The sequence below is a fragment of the Tyto alba genome, unplaced genomic scaffold (genome assembly GCF_018691265.1).
Source record: "Tyto alba isolate M040663 unplaced genomic scaffold, T.alba_DEE_v4.0 Super-Scaffold_2, whole genome shotgun sequence".
NCBI lineage: Eukaryota > Metazoa > Chordata > Aves > Strigiformes > Tytonidae > Tyto > Tyto alba.
Window position 1 is genome coordinate 34,130,303 of NW_024881282.1, and position 27,900 is coordinate 34,158,202.

General features: G+C 43.9%; 1 protein-coding gene across 1 annotated transcript; it reads left to right on the plus strand.

Annotated features, from left to right (window-relative positions):
• Positions 1-1,464: 1,464 nt before the first annotated feature.
• FAM83F (family with sequence similarity 83 member F) lies at positions 1,465-27,305 on the plus strand. The gene is made up of 5 exons (XM_042793291.1): positions 1,465-2,037; positions 5,747-5,914; positions 13,415-13,536; positions 14,111-14,823; positions 19,723-27,305. Exons 1-5 carry the CDS (start codon positions 1,582-1,584, stop codon positions 19,785-19,787), a joined length of 1,524 nt encoding a protein of 507 aa, XP_042649225.1. The 5' UTR covers positions 1,465-1,581; the 3' UTR covers positions 19,788-27,305.
• Positions 27,306-27,900: the final 595 nt, after the last annotated feature.

Genomic DNA, 27,900 nt, shown 5'->3' on the forward strand with positions numbered 1-27,900 from the left:
CTTTTCATACAGATTAGGCACTTATTAGTGTTTTTACTTTTATGGAATATCTGAAATCTAATAAGGCATGAACCCATGTTGTAACTTTCCCTTTGGAGACTGTGATAGGGTCTCTTTTTGCAATCAGGCCATTAATTTTCAGAAAATCTGTAGGGATGTAATTACGCTTTTGCCAAACTTGTTTGAAATCAGCCAGTGGGTTCAAAAGTTATTAGAGAGATGGACAAACAGGCAGACAAATGCAGACACCATGACCACATAAGCCTCATTTCCATTGGAAATCAGGCTAAAAGAACCTATATTGAAATTAATTTTTAAAGGGGACTTGGTAGGCAGAGGAGTAGACCTTTGCAAAGTGCAATTTCAAATTTTAAGTGAATTTCATGCTAGGAAAAGCTATTGATGACAGTCTGGAATACTAAAATTCTCCCTTCTACCTAAAGAAGAGGAACAGCACAGGATGAGCTCCAGTGCCCCATCTCATCCTTGTATTTTTAACTGGATTTGCGCTGAGCACAGATGACTGCTTATAGAGAGGAGACAAAGAGCAGCTCCAGCAACTCTGTCCCTACAGTTTTTTGTGCACGTGAGCACTTAGGGCTAATCACATACGTAAAGTGCTGCAGATGCCTCTGAATATTTGTATTTCACCACTGTCTTGCCTTTATCCCCATTTCCTTGCTCATCCCTGTCCCTGGGCTGCAAGGGGGAAGCACGGCTTTTTATCCTTTGTGTATGCACTGCAAACCGCAGCGGGGCCTGAATCTTGATTAGGGCCCCTAGCAACTACCACATACCATGCAAAAATCGTAATTTAACATTACAGCCCCTAGTGTCTCAGCTGGGACACTTGTATTGAGCCGGGGGTATTGATTCACGCGCTCAGCCAGAGACTAGGAGCAGGGCTGGTTTATTCCCAGCTCTGACACCAGCCTGCTGGGTGGCCTTGGGCAAATCGCTCCGTCATTTTCCCATCTGTAAACACGGTACCCACCTCCTGCTTTTTGGGAGTTGCCGAGCTGCCGCTGCTGCTCTGTAAGTGGGTTTGGAGACGGCCAGCTAGCAGTCGGCCGCAGCGGACGGACCGTGGCTTGCGGCCACCGCGGTGCTCTTGCTCGCATCCCTGGCCCCACGCATGTCCCCCTCCTTTCCCCGTGAGAGCCCTTCAGGTGGCTGCCACATCTGAAAAAAAAAAATAAAAAAAAAAAATAAAAAAGGGGGGAGGGGGGGAAACACTCTTAAATATTTTTGCATTTGCACCCCAAAATACACCCGCAGCCCAGGCCTGGTTCTCCTCCAAGCGCTGTGGTCGGGGCCCCCCATGCTGGTGCGAGGGGGGGGGTGTGGGGTGTGGGGGGGGCCACCCTCGCCGCTCCCCCAGGGGCTGGGGCCACGCATGGGGCTGGGCGAGGGGTAGCACGGCGGGGACAGCCGTGTCCCCAGGGAGCGCGAGGGGCTGGCGCAGGGCGGTGCGGCCGCTCCACCCGTCGGGGCGGGCGCGGGCAGGGCAGGTGAGGCCTCGCCTTTCCCTCCTCCCGCAGCCTCCCGGCCGGCCGGCGCTGCGCTGCGGGTGCCGGCGGCATGGCGGAGTCCCAGGTGCTGCTGCTGGACGAGTCGCACGTCAACGAGAAGGTGACGGAGGCCCAGGCCCGCTTCTACTACAGCGAGGAGCAGCGCCGGGCCCTGGAGGCGCTGGTGACCCGGGGCGAGGCGGCCTACCGGGAGGCGCTGAGGAAGGAGCAGCTCCGCGACTTTCTCTCCAGCCGGGAGCTGCAGGCCCTGCGGGGCGGCTGGCGGGGATACGACGACCCCCGGGAAGGTGGCAAGGTGGCGCGGGGGCCCGGCGGCGAGACCCTCTCGCTGGCCTACTGGCCCGAGTGCTCGGACACGGAGGTGCCGCCGTTGGACTTGGGCTGGACGGATAAGACCTTCTACCGGGGCATCAGCCGGGTGGCCCTCTTCACGCACCCGCGCAAGGAGGAGAGCGCGCCCCACCTGAAGGAGGTGGTGCGGGAGATGATCCAGCAGGCGCAGAAGGTAGGGCCCGGCCGCCGCCGCCGCGCCAAGAAGTTCGCCCTCGACGGGCCGCCCCGGCCCCCCGCCTTCACACCTGGGCCGGGGGCGCGTGGGGAGGGAGGGAGGGAGGCGAGGGCCCCCTCCAAAACCGGGGCGGGAGGGGAGCGCGTTGGCCTCCGGCTGGTCGGTGGCCACCAGGCAGGGCTCTCCCTGCGGTTTGCCGCCGGTCAGGATACGGTTTGCCAGAGCTGATGCCTGGGATGGGGTTAAACCCCTGCACCACCTCCTCACCCCCACCCCCCCCCCCCCCCCAAATTCGGATTTTTCTACCCGTAGTTTGCTTTGTCCTGTCCCAGGGGTCTGATTCCCTGTCTCAGAGGAAGGTGGGTCCTGATGCTGTGACAGCCACCCCTCCTGCATGGGCAGGTATCCCCAGTTAAACGCAGGGCAGCGAGTTTGTTTATGGGGTGGTGTTTTGGGGGGGGGGGGTTATTTTTTGTGGTCTCAACACCATCCAGCCTGGACTGCAAGCAGCCAGAGTCCAGACAATATGTGGCTGCTCCTCCTATTTAGCTGAAAAGGGCTGTTAGTGGTGACGAGAAAACCAGCTGTGATGCTACAAGAGCTTAGGTTGAATAGGTGGGGGCAATGACGAGGTTTTTCTAGGTGTGGGTGAAGTTTTCAGGGCAGATCATCCAGGAAAAGATCCCCTTCAGAGCTGACATCACCCCTGGTGCTTTCTGTATTTTCTGCTTTTCTAACTCAGCAGTTATTTCCTCCTCCACCTGCTCCCCCACCCCAGCACACACTATACACACAACTTTTACAGACTTGTTAAAACAAAATCTGCTGAGAAACACAGAAAACTTTCCAGAGAGTGATCTCCTCAGCTCCCTGCTCACAGAAATAAATGCACACCCCGGAATCCTGTTCAGCAACTGGTGTGATCAGTCATATAGAAGACCCAGAAGCTGTAAAATCCTTACATTCCAATTTAGTGCGACTTCACATCCTCTCTGTGCTGCTACAAACACCTCTACAGACTGTGCAAGGACTGGGAAACTGCTCTTTTCAATAGCTGTGCCTGGCACCTAAAAGTAATTAATTCCATTGTAGATTTTTATTTTTTCACTGACTGGATGAACTGTACCCCTCCCAGCCCAAAGGTGGTTTCATGTTTAACAGCCTTTTGAGTGTTTAATGGTCCTTTTCATAGATAACTATGCCTACTGTGGTCAGGTGAGCTGGCCCTAGCAAAAAAAGTCTCCAGGTAGCAGCTCTTCCTTCAGCAGATGAGAGTGGGGTTTTGTTGGTTTTGTTTCCTTTAAGGGGGTCTAAACAGATACTTAGTAATACGTGGCACATGTCTGTGGGTGGCTTATCCTCAGTGTTTTACAAACATATGTTAATTAAGCTACTTTGCCGCAATGAGATTGGCAAGTTAATGCTTGCCAATCTTTAAATATCTGTGAAGAGTTAGGCACACCTATGGGCCCTATAGATAAGCTTATTATCCACAGGATAGGTAGAAGAATGGGGAAAACCTCTTGCAGGAGTAGACACTCATGCTCTGACTTGCTGTATTTGGGAACTCTCCTAGGTAATCTTGACAGATCGCCAGCTGTGGCAGAGATGTGAGAAGACTAACATAACAACAGGGGTTGCCCACTGCACATTTTGCTGGCTTGGGATTGCCACCTGCAAGACAGCTCATCTGCTTTTCATACACGACTGCAGGTTTTATGGGTTTAGTCCACAGCCTTGCAAAGAAGCTTGAACTGACCAAGGGCCTCAAAACCTGGAGGGAACCATCCCTTCATATTGCAAATCCAGTACTAACAATTAATGGTTTGTCCAGGACGTGGTGTAATTTCTGCAGTCATTGAACTCATTGCAAATGGAGGAGATGGAAAGAAAACAAATTCACACTTCTGCTAGCTATTCTTGATCAATTCCCTATGTGGATGTTCTTACTTCAAATGAATATTATCTGTTATTCTCACTCCTAAATAACTACATCCGTGTGTGGAGGGGAGAGGGAGCATAACAGGCCTGAATTAATGCATGAACTCTTCATACCTTTAATTATAATCTGCCTGTATATGAAGTTGTTCAGGAATAAAGGGGCGCAAGTTCACTGTATTTTAATTTTCAGAGGTTCTGGTAACATTCCCTGCATCGTGCTGGGAAGTGAGAACTAAGAGAGGACCTGAAATGCAGTTCTGCCTAGCAGAAGTTACTGAGGGACTTACTATTAATATCATGTAGCTCTACCATAGTTCACCTGTATCAGGAATCTACATGTTAATGATAAGCCTAGCCACAATGTCAGCTCCTTCTCTCTTTTTCTAATGAAATAAAACTTGTGTAAGCACTGTTGACAGAAGGAGCCTGACAGAGCAGATATGGCGGTTGTTTTTGGCCGTACAAGCAGAGACTCAGCAGACACAGTAGGAGACATTTACTGTGGCGTCACTTTCCCAAAAGCAATTTGTTCAAGGGCATTTTTCAAAGGAAAGAGGTCTCCGGTGAGAACTATTCCCCCTTCCATAGAGGACTCCTGCAACTTGAGCTGCATCTCTTCCAAACTTCAAGTGAAGAAGATCCTACTGTTTGATCCAGTCTTCAGCTCCATTTGCACTTGTATGTGCCATCCCCAGCACAGCTTGGCTTGTCCCTGTGACCCCAGCGCCTGGGAAATTAAAATTTAGGAAACTCTATTGCCAGCATACTGTGAGCATGAGAGCTCTGACCTGGCAAGTTGATGTTTCCCAGTGGGACTAGGAAAACAGTAGTTTCCTTCGTTCATAACCTTTCAGATGTTGGGGAGAATAACTCTTTCAAGCAAACAAGAATTGATATTTCTAATGGTGTAAAAGATACAGAAAGGGAAAAACAAAACATGTAAGATCAGCATTAAAGTCGCCCATAACCTTCTTGGTTTTGTTGTTACTCATCCTGAGAATGTTCAGGCTTGTCTGTCATGTCAGTGCAACCTTTTGGTTTTATGTAAAATCTATGCCTGGAAAGAGGGATTAGTTTTATACCAGAAAAAAATGTACCTGTGAAGAGCAGCAGCGATCGTTTTGCCTTCAAATCTTGAACACACGCTTTGGTCCCTTCCTGACAAGTATGAGGTGTTTATGTTTGAGCTCCATAAGACATTCCTTGGGAAGCCAGCCCAGAGAGCAGATTTCTCACATGGAATTGGAAAAAAAGGGTAATAAGTTCTTGTTGTCTGCACTATGCACGACGGCTGAGGATTCAGGCCCTAATTCCTCCGCACATGAATTCTTCCATCACTCACCTTCTGATTAAGTGTTAGAGCTGTGTTTTTCACTCTTCTTTTTCAATCTATTTTCAGTGTTGTTCTTTGTTTAAGTGGATCCTTACAGAGGCAACGAAAGTTTCACAATGCAGAGGAAAAATTAGGTATTTGGCTTTGGTGTTCCTCAGGCTGCTGAAATAAGCCATCTTCCCCTAGAAGAAGGAGAACCATCAAATACATTTATTAAGTACCTTCCAAAGTGCAACAGAAGCCAAGCCAGAAAATTACAAGATTATTCATAGTGCTTGGGCATGTACATCCCTGTACTTTCGTCTCCTCGATATCCTCCTCCTCCATATTCTGTTATCATTGCTCTCCTTTATTTTGCAACAGTGTGATGGACCTCTCTTTCAATTCCTAATATTTAATTCAGTTGTCTGTCTTCTGTATTTTTGTTTCCAGATTATTGCAGTGGTCATGGACGTATTTACAGACCGGGACATCTTCCGCGATATTGTTGATGCGGCATATAAGCGTTGGATCCCAGTCTATATAATCCTAGATGAGGAGGGTGTGAAGCTCTTCCTGGAAATGTGCAGATGCCTTGACCTCAGTGACTTGCAGATCCGGGTAAGATATTCAATACTGAACCATTATCTCCTGCAGGTCAATGGCCTTTTTCAGTTGTAATGAGTCTTGGAACTCAGGCAAACACATCTCTTCCTTCCTACAAGTCACCTCACAGCACTTAGGCAGGGGTTCATGGAACACAGAGGGATAAGAGAGTGGCTTGCTAATACAAAAAGAAAAAGACAGGAAAGATTTGGGGTTTTTTTGCCTTTCACATGAGACAGGTGTAGTTTCTTGCCTCTTGTGATCTAAAAATTCCTGTTTGGGAATAAAATTGAGGAAATTCCTGTGGGTCTCCTATGCAAGGATTCAAACTAGAGTCCAGAGTAGCTCTTTGAATTGTTGTCTGCATGGATCCAAGTTATAGAACACATATACTCTGTGAAATCAAGTCTTTCCTATCCAGTAGTGATCATCTGGGAGGGAATGAGCTTGTAGTCCTCCATTACCCGAGAACGTAAGAGATTGAGGAGTATAGCTGCTCCCCAGTTCCACAGTAGAGTATGCCTTCGTATAGTGCATGCAGTACAGCTGAGTAGTCAGCCTAGCTTGGCTGGCAGAAGCGGCCTCAACAGGATCTCATTCCATTACATACAGACTGAAATCCTGTACGTGTTTATAGTTAGTATTGTATTCTTTGCTTTTTTCGTGTTTTTTAGTCACTGTCACTACTACAGACTTGTTCCGAATACTGAAAAAGTTGCTAGGTTGGAAACAACCTAGGGGATGCCAAACTTGCCCTTCTTGTGATCCAAGTGTTCTTGGAAAAAAAAGTGGAAAAAAAAAAAAGTGCCTTTTTGCCTGGAGGAAGCGCAGATCTTTCATAAGCACTCAATTAATAGTTTTTTAAAAAATAAAAGCATGACCCAAACTCTGAAAGTTCTGAAGGTTATAGAGGCTCATATTAACCATTTTAGGAGAGCCATCTTAAATCTGGATGAAAATGACTTGCATGTACCTGAATAGTGCTCCTGTGAACTACCACTCTGCTCTGAGTTTCTGGACTTCATCAAAAAAGACATCCAGCCGAGCAGCTTTCTCATTTTTCTCCAAAACGGAGATGGAAGTTTCTTTCCTCTGGTATCTTTGAAAGCAGGACACTGACATCATTACAGTAGACCTATTTCAAGCCTCAGCAGTATTCTCTGGCCTAGGTTCGAGTCTCTGGTACAAAATTCTGAAATCACAGCAGTAGTTCCATTCCCTCTGGTACCCGTTTCCCAGTACTTTCCTCATCGTGTCGTCATGTGCAGGAATGATGCCTTCAGTACTGCATATTTTAAATTCTGGATAGAGTTAGGAAAAGTTGCAATGTTATTGGAGAGGTGGGTTCCTTTTTGTCTGCCTTCTCCATCTTTAAGCAGTAAGCAATCCCCTTCTGCTCCTCCTCTTACCTCTTTCTCCATAGCTATCTATACAGACTTTACACTTCAAAACCAATCACCAGTGACATGCTACAGCAGTGACTAGGTCCTGCAGCAGCCTAGGTGCGTTACCCTTTCCAAAGAGGCAGAGTTTGAACTGATGCCATCAAAAGCAGAAGAAAACTCTTCTGTGTTCCTTCTGTGCTTCCCTTCTCTCACAGCAGTCCTCGCTGTGTTTTTCATCAGACTCCTTCACTAAAGAGCCCAAATACAAGCTGAGATGATGCAGGTCCACAGAGAAGAACTTTTTAATATCTTTCTTTAACCTAGTTGTTCACTCGTCTGCAGAGCTCCAGCCCACAGAGTGCTGTGCTTCAACTTTTTCCCTTCTTTTCCTAGCTATCCCATACTGTATCTTAAATTCCCCTTAATGTTGTTGTATTCCTTTTCTAGTATGGCTAAGGCTTTTAATCTTATTAAGGTCAGTGCAGTGTATTCCTATCTATAATACTATGGAAGGACTGGGAAGAGCCTTCCTGTAAGGGGAAACAGGTCATTTGCCTCTCAAGTAAGATGGCCTCTTCATATCCTGCCCAAGGCTGCCTTGGATATATCTATGCTGCTGCTTGGGTCAGTCTGTCAGAAATCATCATATAGTGATGCCCCTGACACCAGGCTTTAGATACCCGAGGAATCTCAAGCAAGGTTAAGGCTTCCCCTTGTGGCCTCCCCCCACCCCCACCTCATTGGTGTAACATGTCAAAGGTTGTTTAGAACATTTAGTGTTGAAGACTAAGATTTAAAGCAAGAAAGCAAGCTGGGCCTCTGCTCTTGTTCAGGCAGAATCATTTTGTCCTGCATTTCTTGATCACAGAGGATGTTGGAATTGCTGAGGAAGAACAAGAAATGAGTGCAGTTAACTCTGTCATTCATCCATTTCTTATTTATGACATTTTTCTCCTGACATCTGCTTTGTTGTCTGAGTTTCTTCTACAGATTTTCAGCAACAGGGAACAGATTCTCTCCTTACACTGTAATTTTGTGTAGCCATTTTGCTTTCTTCTAAAAGATTTTCACCAGTGGGCCACCGTTTGTCAGCAAAGGATTTGAATACTCTTCCTTCCTGCCCTTTTCCCCAACTTTCCTTTGGAATGCTTGTGCAAGATTTACACGATGGCTTTTTCTCAGAGAGCTGTTGCAATGTGGGGTGTAACTTTAGGGTTTAGAGGCAAGTTCTGATCCCAGGGAAAGAGAGAGGGAGGTGACACATTACCATGGGCTGTCACTGCTGCAGGGTCAGGATGCTTATTCTGTCTTCTGTCATCACCAGATGCTCAGATTGTTCTGTGAATCCTGCCCTTTTGTTTCTATTGCCCTGTTTATCCAATGCAAAGTGAACACTCCAACAGTCCTAATACAGGGACATCTACTTTTAACACTAGATTTTGCCCTTTGTCTACATACAAAGTCTACAGTGCTGGGCATTTTCACAAAATTCCTGGCTATTGCATCATTTTGAGATGGCAAGGTATCGCGATCTGCTGACAGTCTCACAGGAGGGAAACTGCCGTAGGAAGTCAGTATGTCACTCTGCAAAGACAAAACGTTCTTTACTGACTCCAAACATGAAATGAGAAAACCTCAATTTTTGTCTGAAGGCCAGAGATCACTAGAAATGCATTTAAATTCAACCATTGGCACATTCATTCTGGGATGTTAGTAAGAGCGTGTCTTGTGTGTATGAGTCATATATAGGCTTCCTGAGCCTACAGGACATGGTTTGCCAGACTTCTGTTATGTTTGACACAAGAGTGTGCTTTGGAGATCACAATGAATCAAAGTTCTCCATAGATAGAAAATTCATAGCCCCACAAAAAGTCCTCTTTTTGTTGACCCGAGGGTGAGTGTTCTCACTGGTTTTTAGATGAGTTCTCTTTCTCCCCATGCTTCTACTAACCAAGACCCCACTGACAGACACTCCTGCTTGAAAACAGGGAGTTCAGGGAATTAGTTACCTGCAGGAAGTTCACCTTCATGTTAATTTTTACATTCATTTTCCCAACATATAAGGAGTTTCTTGCCTCACTCCAGGAAATCTTAAAAGTTCTTGCCTAAGAAATTTTAGGAATTTAATTTCAGTATTTCATGTCTTTCCTCATTGATTTGTATCTCAAGTGAGGGAGAAGCTGAATGTAATGTGATGCAGTGCTGTTGTGTTTTTTAATTATCTGTTAGAGAATTCTTCTAGGCTGCTTGTGACCTTTTGAAAATGGGGGCTCACAAAGCTCTCTTTTTGCAAAGACCCAAAGAAATAATACCCAGTAATGACCTTAGCAGGCCAGGTCCAGCTCTCTGCATTTCATCCTATTCCATCTGAATACTTGCAAGTTCTACTGTTTTGTAAACAAGGGTGCCTTTCCCAAAACTGTTCGGGGCAAACACAGAGGGCAGGTCCATGGTATTTACCAGCATTACTTAGTGGCTGCTTCCAGATCGTGGCTGCTTTTGTCTCCCTGTGTAAGATGAGCAGCTACCACCCATCTCTCTGACCAGGAAGTCTGATCACCAGAAATTAAAATCTTGCGAACTACAAATAAGAAAAATCCCCTTACTGTTGTTACTGTGGTCCTGTCCACATGAATCCGATATCTCTCCTCCTCTTTCCCTCTTCGGTGGTACCTCCATCTAGGATTTTAGAGTGGGAAATAACAGGCATCTGGGGTCTCCCCCTCAGCGGTGTGCTGAGGTGAAGCAGTATTACAAGAAAACAAAGGACAGGAGCTACCCCAACAGATTCTATTGACTGAAGGGTTCTGTTTTTTCCAGGGAGAGCAGGAGGGGGATCTCCCCATTTTGAAAAACACAGTCAATATAAGGGACTGTTGAGTCACTGTCATCTATTGGCTACTATTTTTATCTGTTGCCTCTCCTCAATCTGTTTTATACCTTTATATAGAGATCATTCATGCCATCCATCCCAACTTGAAATAAAGATCCCTGCTTGCTTTGCAACATATATATCAGTTGTTGTTCTAAGAGGAAAGGTACGTTCAGGACTCTCTGGTGGAAGTACTTACAAACTCTTCCCTTTAAGCTCTGTCTTGTGTATGCCCCCTACTCAACCCCAGTTGTGAGCACTGCTGCCCAGGTCTGTCAAGTGACAACTAAGTGTCAGTCACAACACAACCTATTACTGACTTTCTAAACTGGATCTAATTTAACTTTCTGTGGGTTCAGGGTGAGGTTTAAAAGTGTGTCACAATAAAGCAGGAAAGAGTGATTCCTTCACTGTTTGTATTAGGATGCTGTGTCAGGCTTGACTGTTGCCAGTCCGTATTAAGTTGCTGCCAGGGAGACATTAGTCACTGCTTTTGACGAGGAGTGGTGCAAGCCTGTGTAAAGGAAATGTGGAAATTTAATGCAGACTGAAGCTTCCATAAGCCAGGACATGGCAAACCTTAAGCAGACTTCTGCAAGAATACAGATCTGAAGAGGTCACTTCTATCTGGTGAACTAACTGGTCCTCTTCCCAAAATATTTGTTACTACTTTAACACTAGTGCCCCCCCCAAAATGGCCGCAATATCACATCATTTATATTTGTCTTTCCTCTTCTGCTATTGTTTAGTCTTCAGTACATGAACCCAGTCTTGTTCCTCCTCTGTACAGCTTGATATATCGGCCTACAAATGCTCCAAGATCCTTCAAGGCAGAAAACATTATACAAATAACCTGTTAAGTGACTCGATGTTTATATGACTTTGTGCTTGTTTTCTGCATTTCAAGATGTATTTATGCACTCCTGTGCCTACTTTGTTCAAGGAGGTTTATGTGTTCAGCTGTTTGGTTCTATCCCCTCTGTGCCTTTCTAAGTGTTATGTGTAGCTCAGTTAATGCAGAAATTCAAATGTGCTTTCTTTCCACCGAAAGAAGATGATATAACATACAAACACAATAAAATCCACACTTGTTACAGGCTAAGAAACCCTCTGCTCACACGGGCTGATTTTTCTTGATTCACAAAGGTACATGGCATGTCAGGGAGTGTTGACTGATTTGAAGAACTGAGCTCCTCCTTGTCACTTGCAGTCAATACTCCATGATTTGGCAAATCCCACATCCAACATTACTCAGCAAGGGAAAAATATTATTTCAGGTGATCAGCCAGCCAACTACAAATGTTATTGTAAATGCTGGAAAGGGCAGCCTTTCTCCTATGCTCTACCCAACCTGCATTCAGCATCCCACACATATGACTCACTGCAAGGCCTTGGGCAAGTCACTTCATCTTTTTCTCTCTCAAGCTCCTCATCTTTAAAACAGGGTAATAATACTTTCAGCAGTGTTGGGAGTTTTAATTAGCTAATGCCCACACAGGACTCCAGACAGATCAAGCAATAGATGAATGCAAAATAGTAGTATCATCAGTTACTGTTAGTCAGAATTTGTACTGCCACTGCTGTTTTCAGTGGGGGAAATAGGAGCAGATTCAAAAGGTAAGACTTATATTCAGAGAAATGTTTTTTGAAATAAATCTGCATTCTCATAATCACTCGTTCCTGCATGCTAATTTATGTAGCCTATCAATATTTAAACTGTCAGTGAGGTTTGTAATAATAGGACTTAGGTCTTTGTGAGATCCGAGGCTGTACTAGCATTAGCCAAATCCTCATGATTCTCCTGCTCTGCAGATGGGGGAAGAATGAGGCAAAGGTGAATTGTCATTCCCAGATCATCATAGGGAATAGTGTCAGAACTGTGATTACACATGGGACTGTCTGACTCCCAACCCTGGATTTATTACTCAAGTTCACAATACGTTTTAGCTTTTCATTCTTAAAGAATTCTTACAGAAACAGATGGTGGAATGAATAAAATGGTTTAAATTTGTGTGTCAGAGAGACAAGATAATTTGCTCTAAACTTACACTGACAATCAATGCTTTTGGGTTTTAGGGGTGGTGATGTTTCATGTTAGAGTTTTGCAATTCAGCCTTATGCAGTCAGGACCCCTGAGCAGAATAACACTCAGTCAAATGTGCAAATATATTCTTATAGTAAGTGTAGGCACAAACCTATTGTTGACAATCATGTAACCTTAAATCTGTGGTCTCTCTGTGCCTGGTAGTGCTTTTTTTATTAGTTGTAGGTTTGCTGGCCAAAGGGTGTGTGACAGGAGGTTTGGGGGGAGGTATTCTCTTTTTCTAACTACTTCCATTCATTTAATTAAAAGTTTTTCCTTCCTCTTCTTCCAAAATTCTTCTTTGCTAATCTATTCAGGACATCAGTAGAAACATCCTATTCCTTTTGTTCAGAAAAAGTTTGGTGTTTTTTCAATCTCCGTTGAACAGTGAGAAACCTGGGTGGACACTGTAACTCTTTGGGGTTCTTAGCAAAATTATAAAGGTCAGGGTTCTCCTTTTGTTATAACAGACAGGAAACTTCTATCTTTTGAGCAATAGAATTGTTTCCTCCTCTCTTCTATAATAAATAAATTGTCCAGTCTTCTAATTTATCCAGTTTTGCCAAGCCATGTGTTGTTGGGAATCAGAACACAAGCACAAAAAGAACCTAATATAGACCTGTCTCATATATTACTCTCCAAGTAACTGTGTCCTTTCCACTGCACAGGTGTTGCAAAGTTCATTGGTTTTGTGATCCTGCTAACATAATCTGGAGAAGAGCTCACGTGTGCTGTGGAATAGGGATCAGGATTCAGAGAGTGCAGAGGTGACTCAGAGCTTCCTCTGATTCATTCCCCTGAACTGGTCTGGGCTTTCTGAGCTACAGCACAGGACTGGAGGTGGAAGATTATTTGATCTTGAAAGCACTGTCTTGCCAGTGGGCTAAGATGAATAGCTGAAGACAGCAGGCAGGGTTACAAAGATGCTGACCCACTGGACAGGGCTATAAACTGATGCAGGGGAGTGACTTGCATAGACAGGGGATGACAACAGGTCTTACGGCACTACGCTTCCCTTCCCGCAGCCCTTCTGATTTCTGGTGGCTGATACAAAATGAGCTGTAGTCCCAGAAGTAGTGAGATAATGTGAGTGACATGTTAAGACTCGGAGCTGGCAATTATCTAATTCTCTGCCCTATTTATTGTGACATTTTGTCTTTTCACCTCTTTCTTAGAATATCCGCATACGTTCTGTGACAGGAGTTGGGTTCTACATGCCAGCAGGGAAGATCAGAGGCACATTGGCATCCCGATTCCTGATGGTGGATGGTGAAAAGGTGGCCACTGGATCATACAGGTGGGTCGCTCTTGCTTAAGGCAAAGCTACATTCTTTGTGTAAAGAATGACTTGTGACTTTGCTTGAGAGTCTTCTTCCCATGTCATTCCCTTTCTTATTCCAGACTCTGTAATCTGTGTGGCATCTGTAGAAACTGTAGGATGACAGAAAAGGTAGCATAGAGCACAAGATGCTCCTGGGAGAATGTGACATGACCATGCTAGTGGACCATTTCAGTGGGCTAGAGATAGTTCTACACTGCATCAGATGGTGGTCTCCAAGGATCTCCCCACGAGCCACCATGCTCAGTTCTCTTCAGTGCAGTTTTCAGTCTGCAGACTCCTCCTATTGATGCAGTGTTGCTTTTTTAAAAGGGTAAACTGTCCTTCAGAGTTTTAGAGCCTTTTCTTCCAGATCTAGTCTGCATGCCTAATCAAGAACAATAATAAAGAGCTTTCTGACCCATCTTGGCAAGGTCATTCAGGCAAATGGCACAATGCTACATATTCCCATGTAGTGTCTTACATATGGTTAGGAGGGCTGGGTCAAGTACGCACCCAAAAATCTAATGTTCGTTCTGTTTCCTATTCTTAGCTTCACATGGAGTTCATCCCACATTGACAGAAACATCCTGCTAGTCTTGACAGGACAGCATGTGGAGATGTTTGACGTTGAGTTTCGTGAGCTCTATGCCATCTCAGAGGAAGTTAATTTCTACAAGGAACTGGGTATTGCTAACCCATTCCTTCTTGGAATTGGGAAGCCAGGCCTTCATTCTTCCACCGTGGCTCGGAAGTTCATTAACCCCAAGTATGGTTTAGTGGCAGGGGCAACCCGTGGTGATGTGATGCTCTGGGCTTCACGACACAGGCAGGATAATCAGGGTAACATGGAAAAGGAGGAAACAAGTGAGTCAAAGAAACGGTTAAATCAGTTTCTGAATGACTTAGTCACATTGGAACAAGAGTTCCCAGAAATTGATCCACCTCTGGAGAACTTGAACAAGCTGAATCGGAGCCCTCAGAAACTGTTCTCCCGGCTCCACATGGACCTGAAAAATAAATCCAAATCCAGAGAGTCTATTCGTGACATAAAGAAAGAAGATGCACAGGCCAATTCAAAGCAAGGAAAACGGTTTGCCAGTGGGCTTTTCAGTCGCAAGGCCAAACGGTCTCCAGGCTCAAGCATTGAGGCCAATTCTTTTGCCAGTGAAGGACATTCAGGAGAAGACCTTGGGAACATGAAACTGGAATATGAGCAGCTCAGCATTGGCCATGCCAGTGTTCGGAGCACTGGAGGCATCTCAGGTAAAGCCTCTTCTGCCATCATATTCTGCTTCTGTCTCCCTTGTTCTGAGTTTGGCTGATTGGTGCAAACTTATTCAAGATAGGCACCTCTGAGTAGATCCTGTTATTTCCTCTATATTAAAATTAGAAAGATCAAAGAAGAGTAGAAGTTGTATCAAAAGATACAGGCAATTTAAGTTGAAGGCAGTTTAATGGCAGTCTTACTGTAAAGTTGGTACTTCTCATGTAAATATTTTCTCATACTTCTAAGCAAGTGGGTATGAGACAAAGGGAGAGAAAGGTGAATGTCTTCTTGTGTAAAACAGGTTGTATGTACAGCTCATGAAGTGCACTTCCCTAATGAACAGCAGCGATACGTTCACTATTGCAGTGGCTGGCAGAGTGCAGACAGATTTTCAGTGTAACCTCTCCTTTCCTCATTCGGGTTTAGTCAGGTGTGTTTACCAAGTCAAGTTACTGGTAGAGAAGAGAGGAAAATCTGTTTCTGTTGCGTTGAGGGGGCAAGCAATGGAGGAGAGGGTGGAAATCTTTTTAATTTGCTCCTTTATCACCTTCCAAAATGGGGGAGAAGGTTGCAAAAATAGAAGCTATGGATAAGTACTAGATCTCAACTTTTCTTTCTTTGCTAACGCATGATTGATATTTTTACTAAGTCCTTCCCAGGCTTCATCTGGTTGAAGACACAAATAATATATATCTCTTCCAATGTATGGGTTCGTAGCTAACTTCCCAACATTTTAGAAGTTTTGTCAGACTGAAGTAAATCTATAGACTATTCAGCCTGGTTGCCTCCCTCTCTCAGCAAGCTGTGCTGGGTGTGAATACATCCTGCACCAGCATGAAAATAAACCAGCTCAGGGGGGAAAATCTCTCTTGAACTTGTCTGGCCACAGACCATTCTGTGCTGATGAACATGAAATGCAGGTGTAGGGAGACTAAATTCCCTTGAGAGTGCCATGATGTGAAATGGAAAGACATTCTCTTGAGAGCAAAAAGAAAAGCAAGGTATTGGGAAGGTCAAGAACAGCAATTGATTAGGTTCTTAGAAATATTTCTGGCTGAATGAAGGACAGACTCAAAAATGCCAAATGAACACAAGAGAAAGGAACTGTAAGAAGGCATGGATAGTTTATTTAGGACTATAATAGACCTATTCTAGGATGTGTGTTTGGCATTTGGGGAGGCAGAAGTAAACTCTGGTCTAAAGAGGTCCTCTCTCCAAATCACTTTAAGTCTCGAGCATAGACAGCATGTGCTTCTGGGCCCCATTGCTCAGAGCCAGGAAAAACCAAATCAGTGAAGGCCTATAGGGAGATGTATGGGCATTTCATCTGGTCCTGAGGGTTTGCACTACCCCCTAGTGACAGAAGTAGAGAATTGTGTAATCTCTGATTTGTCAGCGCTTTACAGTATTGGAGATTCCCTACGTTTCTCAGTCAGCTGCTTTAAAGCAGATAGCCCGCCTTTCCCACAAAGTCATGATGAAACTAGGCCCAGAGTAAGGCACAAAACAGATTGATGTCTCTAGCTGAAACAGGGGGGTGCTGCGCCCTTCTGGGGCATTGCACAGCCAGGGCAGCAAGGATGTCCCTGTTCCTTTTAACATCATGGATCTGTGCCAGACAGTCTGATGGTTGGTCTGGACCATTTCCACAAAGACACTATCATGCTATTATGTTCAGGTTTTATTTATTGCCACTGCTACTTCCTGAGGGCTGCCACCTCTTTCAGTAAAGGGGAAGGAAGAATTGAGAACAGATACAGGGAAGGCACAGCGATCCGGCACACCAGCCTTTCTGCTGTGCTCTTCCTGACCTGATAAATCTTTCCAAGGAGACCATGCAGGTATTTCTTTTTGTTTTATTCGAACTGAGAATGCCTATTCATGGTGGCAATGGGAGACTCCACAGCTTTTGAAGTATGGTGTGAGTAGACTTAGGTCATCTGGTGTTGTAAAAAGCTGGCAGAAGATCACTGCTTGCGTGTTGCTTTTGAATTGAATCACCTGATCTTGAGAGAAAGCTTCTCTAGTCTAATGGTCCCAAAGTGACATGTCAGCTGAGGTGGTAGAGGGCACATTAGGAAGATAGAGACTCATGAGAAAGAGGAAAAAAATTAGTTACTCAGAAGATCCTGCAGCTACTTGATCAATACTACATGCTTCATTAGGATTTAATAAAAAATTATTGAATATGGACATGGAATAGAGTTCCAGCTTCGAGATTAAAATAGGAGGCACTTTGGTTTTGGGTAACTATAGGACTGACTTTGTTTTAAAAGTTTAAGATGTCTTCGTGCAGGTCTAAAAACTGATGGTGTGATACTCTGCATGGCAGAAGGAAGAGGTAAGAAGTGGAAACGAAGGAGGGAGAAAGTGCTTGGTATGCAGTCGGGTTAGGATGCAATTATTCAGAGCTTCACAGTTTGAAATAGCTGCCCTTACCTTTTGTAAAGATTAAACAGCACACTTAAGCCCTGTGGGCCTGCCTATGCACACATCCTCCAAAGTCACTATTAATTCTGTAGTACCACAGAGACACATCCCACCTTGCAAATGCATAAAGATACCAGATCTACACCCCAAGAAGCTTGCAGAGTAATTGAAAGACATTATTCAAGCAGGCTAAAGGTCAGATTCAGTCTTGTAAGAGCAGATGGTGATGAAGAGAATCTGAACTGGGAAGGGAAGTGATGGAAGTACGTTCTGTGACAGAGTCAGAAAATCTGAGTCAGTATTTACATGCTAGGAAAGGATACCTACAAGTCAGAATTGGGAGTCTGAAAAATACAAGGGCTACAGATAGTAATGTCCCAGACTAAGTGTCCAAACTATCATCCTGAGGTGTTGTCCTATCACACTGCATGGAGGCTGTGCTTGTCTTACACGAGGCTTTCTGAAACCACATCATCAAATCAACACAACTCTTGAATTTCACTGTTGCCTGCTTAGGAACACAACAACAACAGCTCTGAACCTGACCAGAATCTTGTTAATTTTAAGCTGCTGCTGGGTAGACTGTGATCAGCAAAGACACTGACATCTGTGTGCAGTTTCTGGGAAGTACTGCAAGGGTTTGAAAGCTGTGTGTCTTTGGAAGGTGCTGGCTTTTTGTTTTGTTTTCTCCCCTGCAAGAAGGAAAGTGGGCTTGTTCAGAAGGGTCTGCTATCCTGAGTTGCTCCGTACATCTGCCTTCACTCCTCATGAGTGTTGGCTGCAGAACACATACACTTAATTTTTGTGGGTTTTGTGTTTCACTTTTCAGTGCTTCTTGCAACAAGAAATGGGCATTGCAACACTGCAGGAATAGCTGCTTAGTTATCACCAGTATTTTTCAGCTGAAGTGGGATCATGGATGGGTGGTAACTGGAATTTTGAGCCTCTTTTCTAGAGAGAAAGAGGGGAACGTTGTTGGGTACATACAAGGAGGGTGTTTGCTCTAACTGTAGCAGGATCTGTAGGAAAATGTCAGAAGACAAGAGTAGAATGTGAGAAGAATAAAGGAGTTGGGAGTTGAGATTAAGCAGAGGAGCACAGACACTTTTGAAAGTAAACATGAGGGTCTTGCATGTGATACAGACAGGCAGGGGAACAAGAGTGGTGGAGAGATAGGAGTGATGATAAACTTAGTAGTAACATACAGAATGGGCCAAAGAGGGAACAGGAGGTAGAATGAAATGCCATGGGGAGATGTTGGGAGGAGGCAGTAGCATACAGAGCAGCCATAAAAGTGAGGGCGGGTTGCAGTGCAGCCTCCCACGTGGATATCAAGAAGTTGTAGTGTGGAAGAAGGTGGAGAGAAGGAGGGGGAGGGGAGAGAGCTCTTCTCTTCCCCATCACCTATGGGTGAGAGAAACATTGATCAAACAAGCAAGAGCTGAGAACTGATTCGCTTGAAGCCCAGTTTAGAGGCAGTGCTTGGGTTGAAAGCTCCCTCATCTTAGCAAGGTTGAGACTTCTCAGTAGCATGTCACCCTGGCCTGGGGCAGTTTTCCCTCCCTGTACTCAATCTGTACCGGCCACGGGCTCCAATTGCTTGGGAGATGCACATATACCTTCCTTCTGCACAAACACATGAATGGGCTCTGCCCTTGCTCAGAGTGGCAGCAAGCCACATGGCAGCCCCTCTTGGTATGTACTGCCCTGGGCAGCAGGTCATGTAAGCCTTGCTGAGCTCAGAGCACAGACGAGATCCCTTACTTGCAAAAGCCTCTGCAAATGCACTTTAGTACAGTGCTTGAAAAAAAATGTGCTGGGGCATCCAGACCAACAGCTGGCTGTAGTGAATGAGATCAGACAGCAGTGCAAGCATTGAAAAGTACAGATACTGGCAGCAGAAGGAATCCATAGAGTGAGCAGTGAAAAAAACTAAGATGATAAAAAATTGGGGCAGCATACTGTGCTACTTAAAGGAGAGACCCCGAGGCCTTGGGATTTGTCTTGCAAAGGAAATGGTGGAAATACTGGCACTTGAGATGTTTAAAATGGGACATGAAAAATACTTTACTGAGGATGTGTGTGGGGATCAAATGGATGAGATGACCTGACTTTTTTCTTTTTTCATACCTCACTCTTTGGAAAACCTCCCACCCAAGTCCTGGCCAGACTGTTTTTCAGGGCCAGCTTGGACCTGAGAATACCGCTGAAGCTGGCCTGGGTACAGACCAAAGCCTGGAAATACTTCTCCAGTGGTTTGCTCCACAGTATACTCTGAATTTGCTTATTTTAATGTCTCTTCATTTCACGGTGTTAGGAAATAAAACCATGAGAGAGTGCAGAGTAATATAGGTCTAGTAGAAGTTGTATAATAAATAACGAGGGAGAACTGAAGCATGAGTCTGAACTTTATCCAGATTTTATTTACTTAACATTAACATTACTTTAACTTCATTTCATTCCAGGTAACCTAAGTCCAAACTCCACTACAAGCGATAAAACCAAACAATCTACCTGTGTGTTATCTTGATTGGGAAGGATTGTCTGGAGAAGTGAAGACTGAATAAGCTGGAACAGTAACCTCTCGATTGATTTTGAACCTACAGCCATGTCCTCATGCAGTGGTCTGTAAGGCCACTGCACAGTCCTGGCTGCACCTGGCACCCCCAGATAAAGCACACTTACTGGGTGAAGTGTAGACTTTGATGGTCGGTCCCTTAAATGAGGGTTAGTGATGAATGTATTAGTCCGTATGTCTGTGTGCACACGTTTTATATATAAAAACAACTGTGATGACTGGTCTCAGAGCTCACTCTGTGTCCAGATAAATGCAGATTTTCTGACTTACTTGTGCTGCTACTTCAGTCTGTCTAGCTACAGACTCAGAATCACTGTGTTGCATTGTTTACTGCACTGCAGAAATGTATTGGTCTGACTGGCTGGAAGGCTAAATCCAATTGAAGTGGCAAATTCTGGGTGAAATAAGGATGTTTACAGACAGCGTAGCAATCCTTTGTCCACAAGGAGTCTTCCTGTAGATTCCTGTTATCACTTATCCACACAGAAATGAGTGGTCTGGGAGAAGGGTTTAGCTAGCAGAGACCAGCAGATTAGGATCTTAAATGTTTCTTGTCATAAATATAGCAGTTGAACAAAGTGATTTAGCAAGAATGTAGTAAAGAGAAAAAATGTAATATAGGGAGACTTAACCTGCAGTTGAGACCGGGTCAGGAGAAATGCCTTATAAGGTGGACTGGGCAGGATCTGGGAGCAATAATGCAGCCTTCAGTGACTGTTAAAAAGTTCTATTTGTTTTTAATTCAGCAATACTTTACCATTCATGGAAACAAAGATTAAGGAGCACATCTTTGAGGGTTGAAAGAAGCAGCAGAGGAGTCATACAATGCCTTTTTGAATGTTCCTTTTTTGTTTTTTTAAGTTAGCCTTTCCAAACTCTAATCATACCAAAATTGAGAGCTTTGATCCATAAGAAGCACTGGATGCAATCAGACCAAAGGCCATCTAACCTGCTCTCCTGTCTCTGAGGACAGCCAGTAACAGATGATTACAGAAGCATAAAATACAAAGCTTGTATACAGAGGTCTTTCTCTGACACCATTCCTGCAACCTGTGGACTTTCTGAATTGGCAGTTCCTTCTGGACCTGGCCTTAATGAGTGCACTTAGTCCCTTTTTAAAAATCATTTTCTAATTTTGGCCTCCACAGTGTCCTGTGGCAATGAACCTGAAGTTCATTGTGTGGTATGCAAAAGAACTGTTGTCAGGCTGTTTTAATGGGTTTCTTGAGATTCTGTCGAGTGACCCTAATTCTTCCACTGTCAGATGTAGTGGTGACCACCCCTATTCCTTGTCTCCTTGCCACTTGTGATTTTACAGACCTATATCATACATGTCCTCAGTCATCACTTTTTCCAAGTTGCAGGTTCATGGTATACATAGCTATTCATTATATGGGACCTGATTGACAACCTCTGTCCTTGTGTTTACTGGCCCTTTTCCAGTTCTACCCACTAACAGAGTGGAGAAGCAGGTTGTTTTTGTTTTGTCATTGTGTGGATTGATGTTTCACTCTGCTTTCTTGCCATCTAAATGCCATATTCTGCTGTTATTAATAAGCCTTCTTGTGATACCTAAGAAAAATAAATACTAATTTTAAGTAGATACCTGAAAACTAACACACCTACTTGCTAAAAAACTATCTAGACAGCAGAAAAACACAGCTTTAGTTTTCTCTCTTTTTGTTTGGAGAAGCCATTTGGGTTATTCACTGCATAAGGAATTCACAGCAAAGGTAACTGCTGCACTCCTAACACAAAGCAAGCTGTTCCAAAGACTCTTCTAGGTGCTGGGTTGCAGTAGTGGTTGTTACACTGAAACAGCTGTCTGTAGTTGATGATAAAATTCAGTTAATTGATTGATTGATTGATTGATTGACTGCCTTTCCTGGAATTGTATTTAACTTGAATGGCAAGCAGGTCTGTTTTACTCTGAGTTTACCCTGTAGAACATCTTGAGATCCTAAAATAACAAAGTTATTGTGCCCTCTGTTAAACATACTCATTCTCACTCAGTGGGTTAAATGCTTGCTACTGTATACAGCTATATTCTATATAGCCTTCTGGGAACAAGCTGTAGTTTTACAGCTGTGTCTGTCAGCTCCTATTATCAGCAGTGTTTTATAAAGTCGGTCCTGGTAATGGGAGGAAAGAGGCGTTGGAAATGACACCATCACTTGGATGTAGAAGTAACTTAATACTTCTACATATTGTTGTTGGCTTCAGGTGTGTGGCTCATGTGCCAAAAGCTACTTGCTGTGTGTTTGCAGGATTGTCTAAAATGGCTTGATTTTGCCATACTTCCGTTATTCTCCAGACGTTTGGGAGATTTTTATTCTTTCTTTGTATTTATTTCACTTTGTTAGCAGAGATCAGAGATAAATTCAGGTCAACATTGTTCCCCTTTTCATTCTGATAAGAACATTGTCATCTGGGGCTTCCTTGTTCTCCCGGTCTTTTAAAATATTTATTTATTTTTTAATTGTGCAATAGGTTAATTAACTAATTAGTACCATGTTGATGTATATGGTCAAGTTTTCCAGGAAGACCTCTATCTCTTTGTTTTTATGTCTTTGTTGCTTCATCTTGGGTGGAGTGACTTCGCAAATAGTCCAAGAGGCTGATTTCCCTTGCCCGCCCTTTCTTTCTGTGCTTACTTACTAACATGTTTTACTTTCTCTTTCCTATGACCGATAGGAGAGCACTTTTCTTTAACCTTGTCAACTAACAGGATCTCCTTTCCAGAGAGAGTCTCTCATCTGTTTGTCTTCTGTTTTGTTTCGACACCAGTTCCTGAAAGGTAGCGTTCACTTGTTGTTTTTAAATTCCTTCCCCTGTCACAGAAGTCTCATGCCTTGACTCCAGGGCCTAGTAGAATTCCTCAGGCTTATCATGCACTGCTTAATTACTTAATTTGAGAGAGCAAACTTGCTTCTTGCATGATATGAATCTGTTCCTTAAACTCAGCGTGACTCTTTGGGGATGCATGCTGCCTTGCTGATCCAGAGTGGATGTTTCAGACTCTGGTGGAACTTGTTCTTCCCTGGAGATAAGATCAGCTGAACTTGGACTATTTGGCTGCTCCTATGGCAACAGATCTGAGTCTGGGTGAGGTGACCGCATTTATTTTGATTAGTTTTGCTAATTGTGGTTCTTTATGAGTGCCAGAAACCTGAGGCTGTGGCCTGTAAAATGAATCTCTATCACTCTCCAGATAAAATGTGGTTGATGGTGCTGGGTGGGGCAGAGAGACAAGGAGCAGTGGTTCTGAATTCTGTTGGAAGTCTGCTAGCAAAGGCTGAAGGTACAGCAGTACCTACAGCAGTCTTCAAATAACTACCGTTTGGTCCTAACCCAAAATGTCACCTCTCTCAACCGAGTCACTGACCTCCCAAGGGGGCAGGAAGGATAGGAGACATTTGTTGTTCTGTTGCTATTTTAAAGAACAAGATTAGCTCTCTTTGGCATCTGCGTCCTGACCCTTGACAATCCCAAGAGGATGCCTGTTCTCCAGATTTCATTTACTCTTTGGCTTGTCAGCCCAGGTTTGCTGATCTGTGTGGTGTACCATGGGGCCTACCTACACTTGCGGTCCTGAACAGAGTAACGAAGCTGGGGCTTGCGGCACTTTCTTTCTGGCGTGAAATGGTGAGTGGTTCTGAATGAGCCTCTTGGCTGAATGTGTGCCTTCTGGGTTTCTTTTGGTATGCATTTGTATATTTAATGTATATGTGTCCAGTGAATTATGCCAGAGACCTTTTCTAAGTCAAACGAATAAACTCTTTACTATGTTACATTCAGATAGTTTGTTCATTGGTGTCGCTTTTAATTTCTCAGATACAGTTTCTGGGTTTGGGGGAATTTTCTTTTTTATTTGTCAAGAACCTGTACTGTCTGGATTAGAGCAGGTTTCTGTGTAACACACAAACATCTTTGGACAGTATTTGGCAGTGCTGGTTAAAAGATGTGTGGGCAGTTAAATTCCCTACAAGTGTCCTGTGGCTTTGAGTATTTTGAGAGAGACTAATTCACTCCTGCTTTCTCGTTGCTGGAGTAGGCTGTAGCAGATGTCCACTTCAGTTTTTCTTTATGTTCTTTATTTTTTACTACCACTCTCTTTGCGGCTGAACTGTATCTTGCTGCAGCTATAAATGCATCTGACAAAGTGCCACCTCTGTTTCCCTTTCCATCTTTCTTATATAATTTGTTCCCATCAGCAATGACATTTCATTTATGAAACTGAGTCCCTCTGCTACACTTCAGTTCTACCTGGCAGAATGTAATCCTTGACATTTAAGTAACTCCCAAGCTCTTGTTTCCCATGCTCCCTTTGTTTGTGTATACAAAAGCCTGTTTTAAAATTCCTGACCATGTTTCAGAAGAAATCCAGCCTCATATTTTACTTTTGGGCATTAAGGTACATGAAAAAGTATTTGCAGTAAACAAAACCTTTGTCTTTCTTTCAGTGTTTAAAGTCCACATAGCAATTGCATTTATACTGTTTAAGAGGAGTCTATCTAATTCAAGCTTGTTTCACAGTGTACGTCAGGGCTCCGTGGATCCTGAGCCTCTTTCTTTACAGTATTAGCACCACCACCACTTTGTGCCTTTTCTTTTTCTGCACTTGTTTAGGGAGGTTCTCCAAGAAAGTAGGATAAATTTATCCTTCCCCTTGCTTCACTGCTACTTTCATATTACACTTTACTCTTGTTTCTTGACGCTTTTGCCTGTGCTCTTTCAAAATCAGGGAGAAGTCCAGGAATGAATTACCTCTTTGTGTCCTTAGACCTTATGTCCCCTGTCCTTAGCCTGCTGAAGAAATGCAAATTTGGGAATCCTCATGAATAAGCAAGGCTTAGGGGAAGCACAGTCCGTGACTGTAGGAATGATCTTGTAAGAGAAACCTATGGATGTAGGTGAAATGGTAAGGCCCCTTTGCACGTAGCAAGGCTGGCAGGTGTTTGCCTAACTCTTTGCACAGCACCTATTTCTGATCATTCTTGCAAGTCTGGGCACATGTACTTGGGGAGTTAGGGGACAGAAAACCACAGCATAACGTACAGCACCCCAGCCACTCTGGTCTCACTCCCAATGTGGGCAAATTTGCCATGCTTTTCGGCACAGTAGGGAAGTAAGGGACAGTAGCTGACAAGTGTCTGCACAAGAACGTAGGGGCAGAGAAGCTGGTGTATCCTAAATTCACAGCATAATGTATGTTTCTAATCCTGCTTCTCTCTCGCTTGCCAGCCTGTCTGTCTGCGGTATCAACTTCTGCCTTTTCATCTGACTTGTTAGGTTTTGTTTTCTTTTCCTAAAACATTAGATATGTCACTTGTAGGAAAACTGTAGGTATAAAACAGCCTTTCTGCCTGTCTCAGGTAGAAAGTAGCAACTTCTAGATGATGGAGAGCACTGAAAGCCGTGATTTTTTAGACACTGGATGTGTGAAATTGCACATAAGCAAGAAAACACAACCAAAAGAATTTGTGCAGAAAGCATAGAGGCAAACTACAACATTTGAATAATGAGGATTGTAGCTATTACAGAGGGCCTGAAATCTAGGCCATAAATTTTAATGCATATACATACAGTAGCTTAGGGAATGATCAGAGAGGTCAGGTTAAGGACATTTTCCATTTGTGAGTATTGACTGTATTCGGTGGGTCCTTTGCCTTTTTAATCTATTTAAAGCATAAAAGCCTCCGAGTAGCAAATTTCCAATGTGCAAGAAAGAAAAGTACGTTGCACCAGTGGGCTGTGGACTGATCAGCATTTTGCATGGGCTCGGGGGTGGATTTGGCACATGCCTGCTGTGGGCTAAATGAACACCCGTGTGTCTTCAGCTATTTGATTTACCAAACTGGCGTAGTTGTTACAGGAAGGATACTGCTTTCTGCAGTTGGACCACTAGCTGATGGATTGCATGACGGAGCGTTAATATCAAGACTCTCTAGCCTTTGTGCTGTGGCAGGTGTTGTGCCCTTCTATTTAAAAGTGGCCAGAGCAGAACTGCCAGGCCAAGGGCTAAGGCATAGGAGTTAAATGAACATGACAGCATGGGGTGACAAAGGAATAAGAATACTTCTGTGAGATCTGCATCCATGTGACACGGCTGGTGGAACACATTGGTCTACATTTTCACTGCACTGGCTACAGACTAATGGTAGGATGGAGAATGGGGAGAAAAAGCGGAGCTCACACGAGAGCAGGCTGCTTATTGCGGAGCTGCATCCTATACCAAGCATTAAAAACAAAGTCTGTCTTGCACACCAACAGGGTGTGTGGGGTAGGAATGTCAGTTGTCTGTATCTGCAGAGCTGCAGCAGCCCAAGTCTGGGGTTTTCCACGCTTGGGATTGTGAAGAATAAAAATGTTATACCTGAGCGTTCATGTAGGCAGACCCTTGTTTGTGAGGCTCCCCTAGGACACAAGACAAGGTGTAGGTGCTGCTACTTGGTTATAAAGGGCAGAACCATCCTTGTCCCTTATTGCATTGTTTGGTGGGTGTTGTGCTTAAGAAATGCAGGGGCTATTTTATTATTATTATGCTCTGGCTTTTCAGAAACTTCAGTACTCGAGGAAATAATAAGCAACTTCCAGGTAGCTGGGGTCTCACTTCTGTGGAGGGGTCACTTCCACAAAGAAAGATAATTAAAAGAAAAAGCTAGCTCCCTGAGAAATTACAGTATATTTGGTGAAACTCTGCGAAATCTCAAGGTGTAGACGCTAGACGACCTTGGGAAAAGGGCATTTACCTCAAGTGTTTGAAAAGAAAAGCTATTTAAACTTTGAAAGAGCTATTGGTTTTATTGTTGCAATATTTATGATCCTCTCTTTATAGGTCATGCAACCATTTCCTTAGATATCCTTAATCTCCTACCAGAAATTCTTTCCCTTGGCTGGCAGTCCCCTTGTGCAGAGCACTTCTACTACAGAAACGGAAAATAGCAAATCTAAACAAAGTGGGATCATTTATAGCCATCTTGCTAAGTGCACAACACATCTGCAGAAGGATCAATTGCTCTGATTTAGCATGGCCATTAGTGACATTTTGCTGCCACTGAAAGGAAGAAAATGGCTCTGTTTAGTGTCCTGAGGTATAACTGCGATAATCATAGACATTAGAAATGGAAAAGGCCACTAGGTCATCTGATCCACTGCCCCAGTACAATGCAAAGCAATTCACCAACGTACCTTTTCTAGGACTTGGTAAATTATTTTACCACTTGTTTGAGCTTCTCCTTTACAGCCTAATAAATCTCATAGGAAGGAAGTTAAAAAATAACTTTTTTGGGAGTTACAGTAGCTAGACGTTCTGACAGGCATTGCACTGAAATAATGACCTGTCTCCTGGTTTATCAAAGCATCTGCTGTTGACCTTTCACAATGAGGACACTGTAATATATTCACTTCCTTTGTTCTGTATTTATGACTGCAGCATTTCAATAAATCAAAAGTTTTCTGGAAGGAAAAGTTGGAGCAGTCTCTAGTGCTTTCTCACCAATTTCCAAACCACTTTTAAAGATGTTGATTCAGTTACAGGGCTAAAGTTATGCTTCTGCAAATCCAGATGAATTTCCCCGCACCCAATGGGGTTACGCTGGATTTACACTGGAGTTACTGACAGCACAGTATGACCAACAGCTTCCTCTTTGCATCCAAAGAGACAGACTCACAAGAACAAAGAGAGAGACAGACAAGCACAGGCGCCAGCTACAGATGCTGTACCCTGCAGCCAAAAGGAGGGTGCTGTTCCAGGCAGGCTCCATCTTGTTTCAAAATCTTCCACGTAAGTCGTGCTTGGTATAAGTAATTGGGAATTCACTCATGCACAGCAGCATTGTTAACATGAGGACACTCTTGGAAACGCTGAAGGGTCTTTGCATTGAATATTGCTGCAAAAGCAATTGCTGCAAGAGAAAGTCTTCTGGAGGAATTGAGCTCACTTGATAAATAGAGCCGCCCTGCCTTCTTGAATACAGCGTGGCACTGGAATGTCTTGGAAGAGTAGCTTAAATGTGCATTTGCCTTGCTCTTTGTGCACTAGCACTACCCTGTGGAAGCAGAA

Excerpts from the sequence above, each read along its gene's own strand:
- FAM83F (XM_042793291.1), top strand. The coding sequence starts at position 1,582 with ATGGCGGAGTCCCAGGTGCTGCTGCTGGACGAGTCGCACGTCAACGAG. Across the intron at positions 2,038-5,746 it reads TGATCCAGCAGGCGCAGAAG|ATTATTGCAGTGGTCATGGA; the intron begins GTAGGGCCCGGC and ends TTTTGTTTCCAG. Across the intron at positions 13,537-14,110 it reads GTGGCCACTGGATCATACAG|CTTCACATGGAGTTCATCCC; the intron begins GTGGGTCGCTCT and ends TCCTATTCTTAG.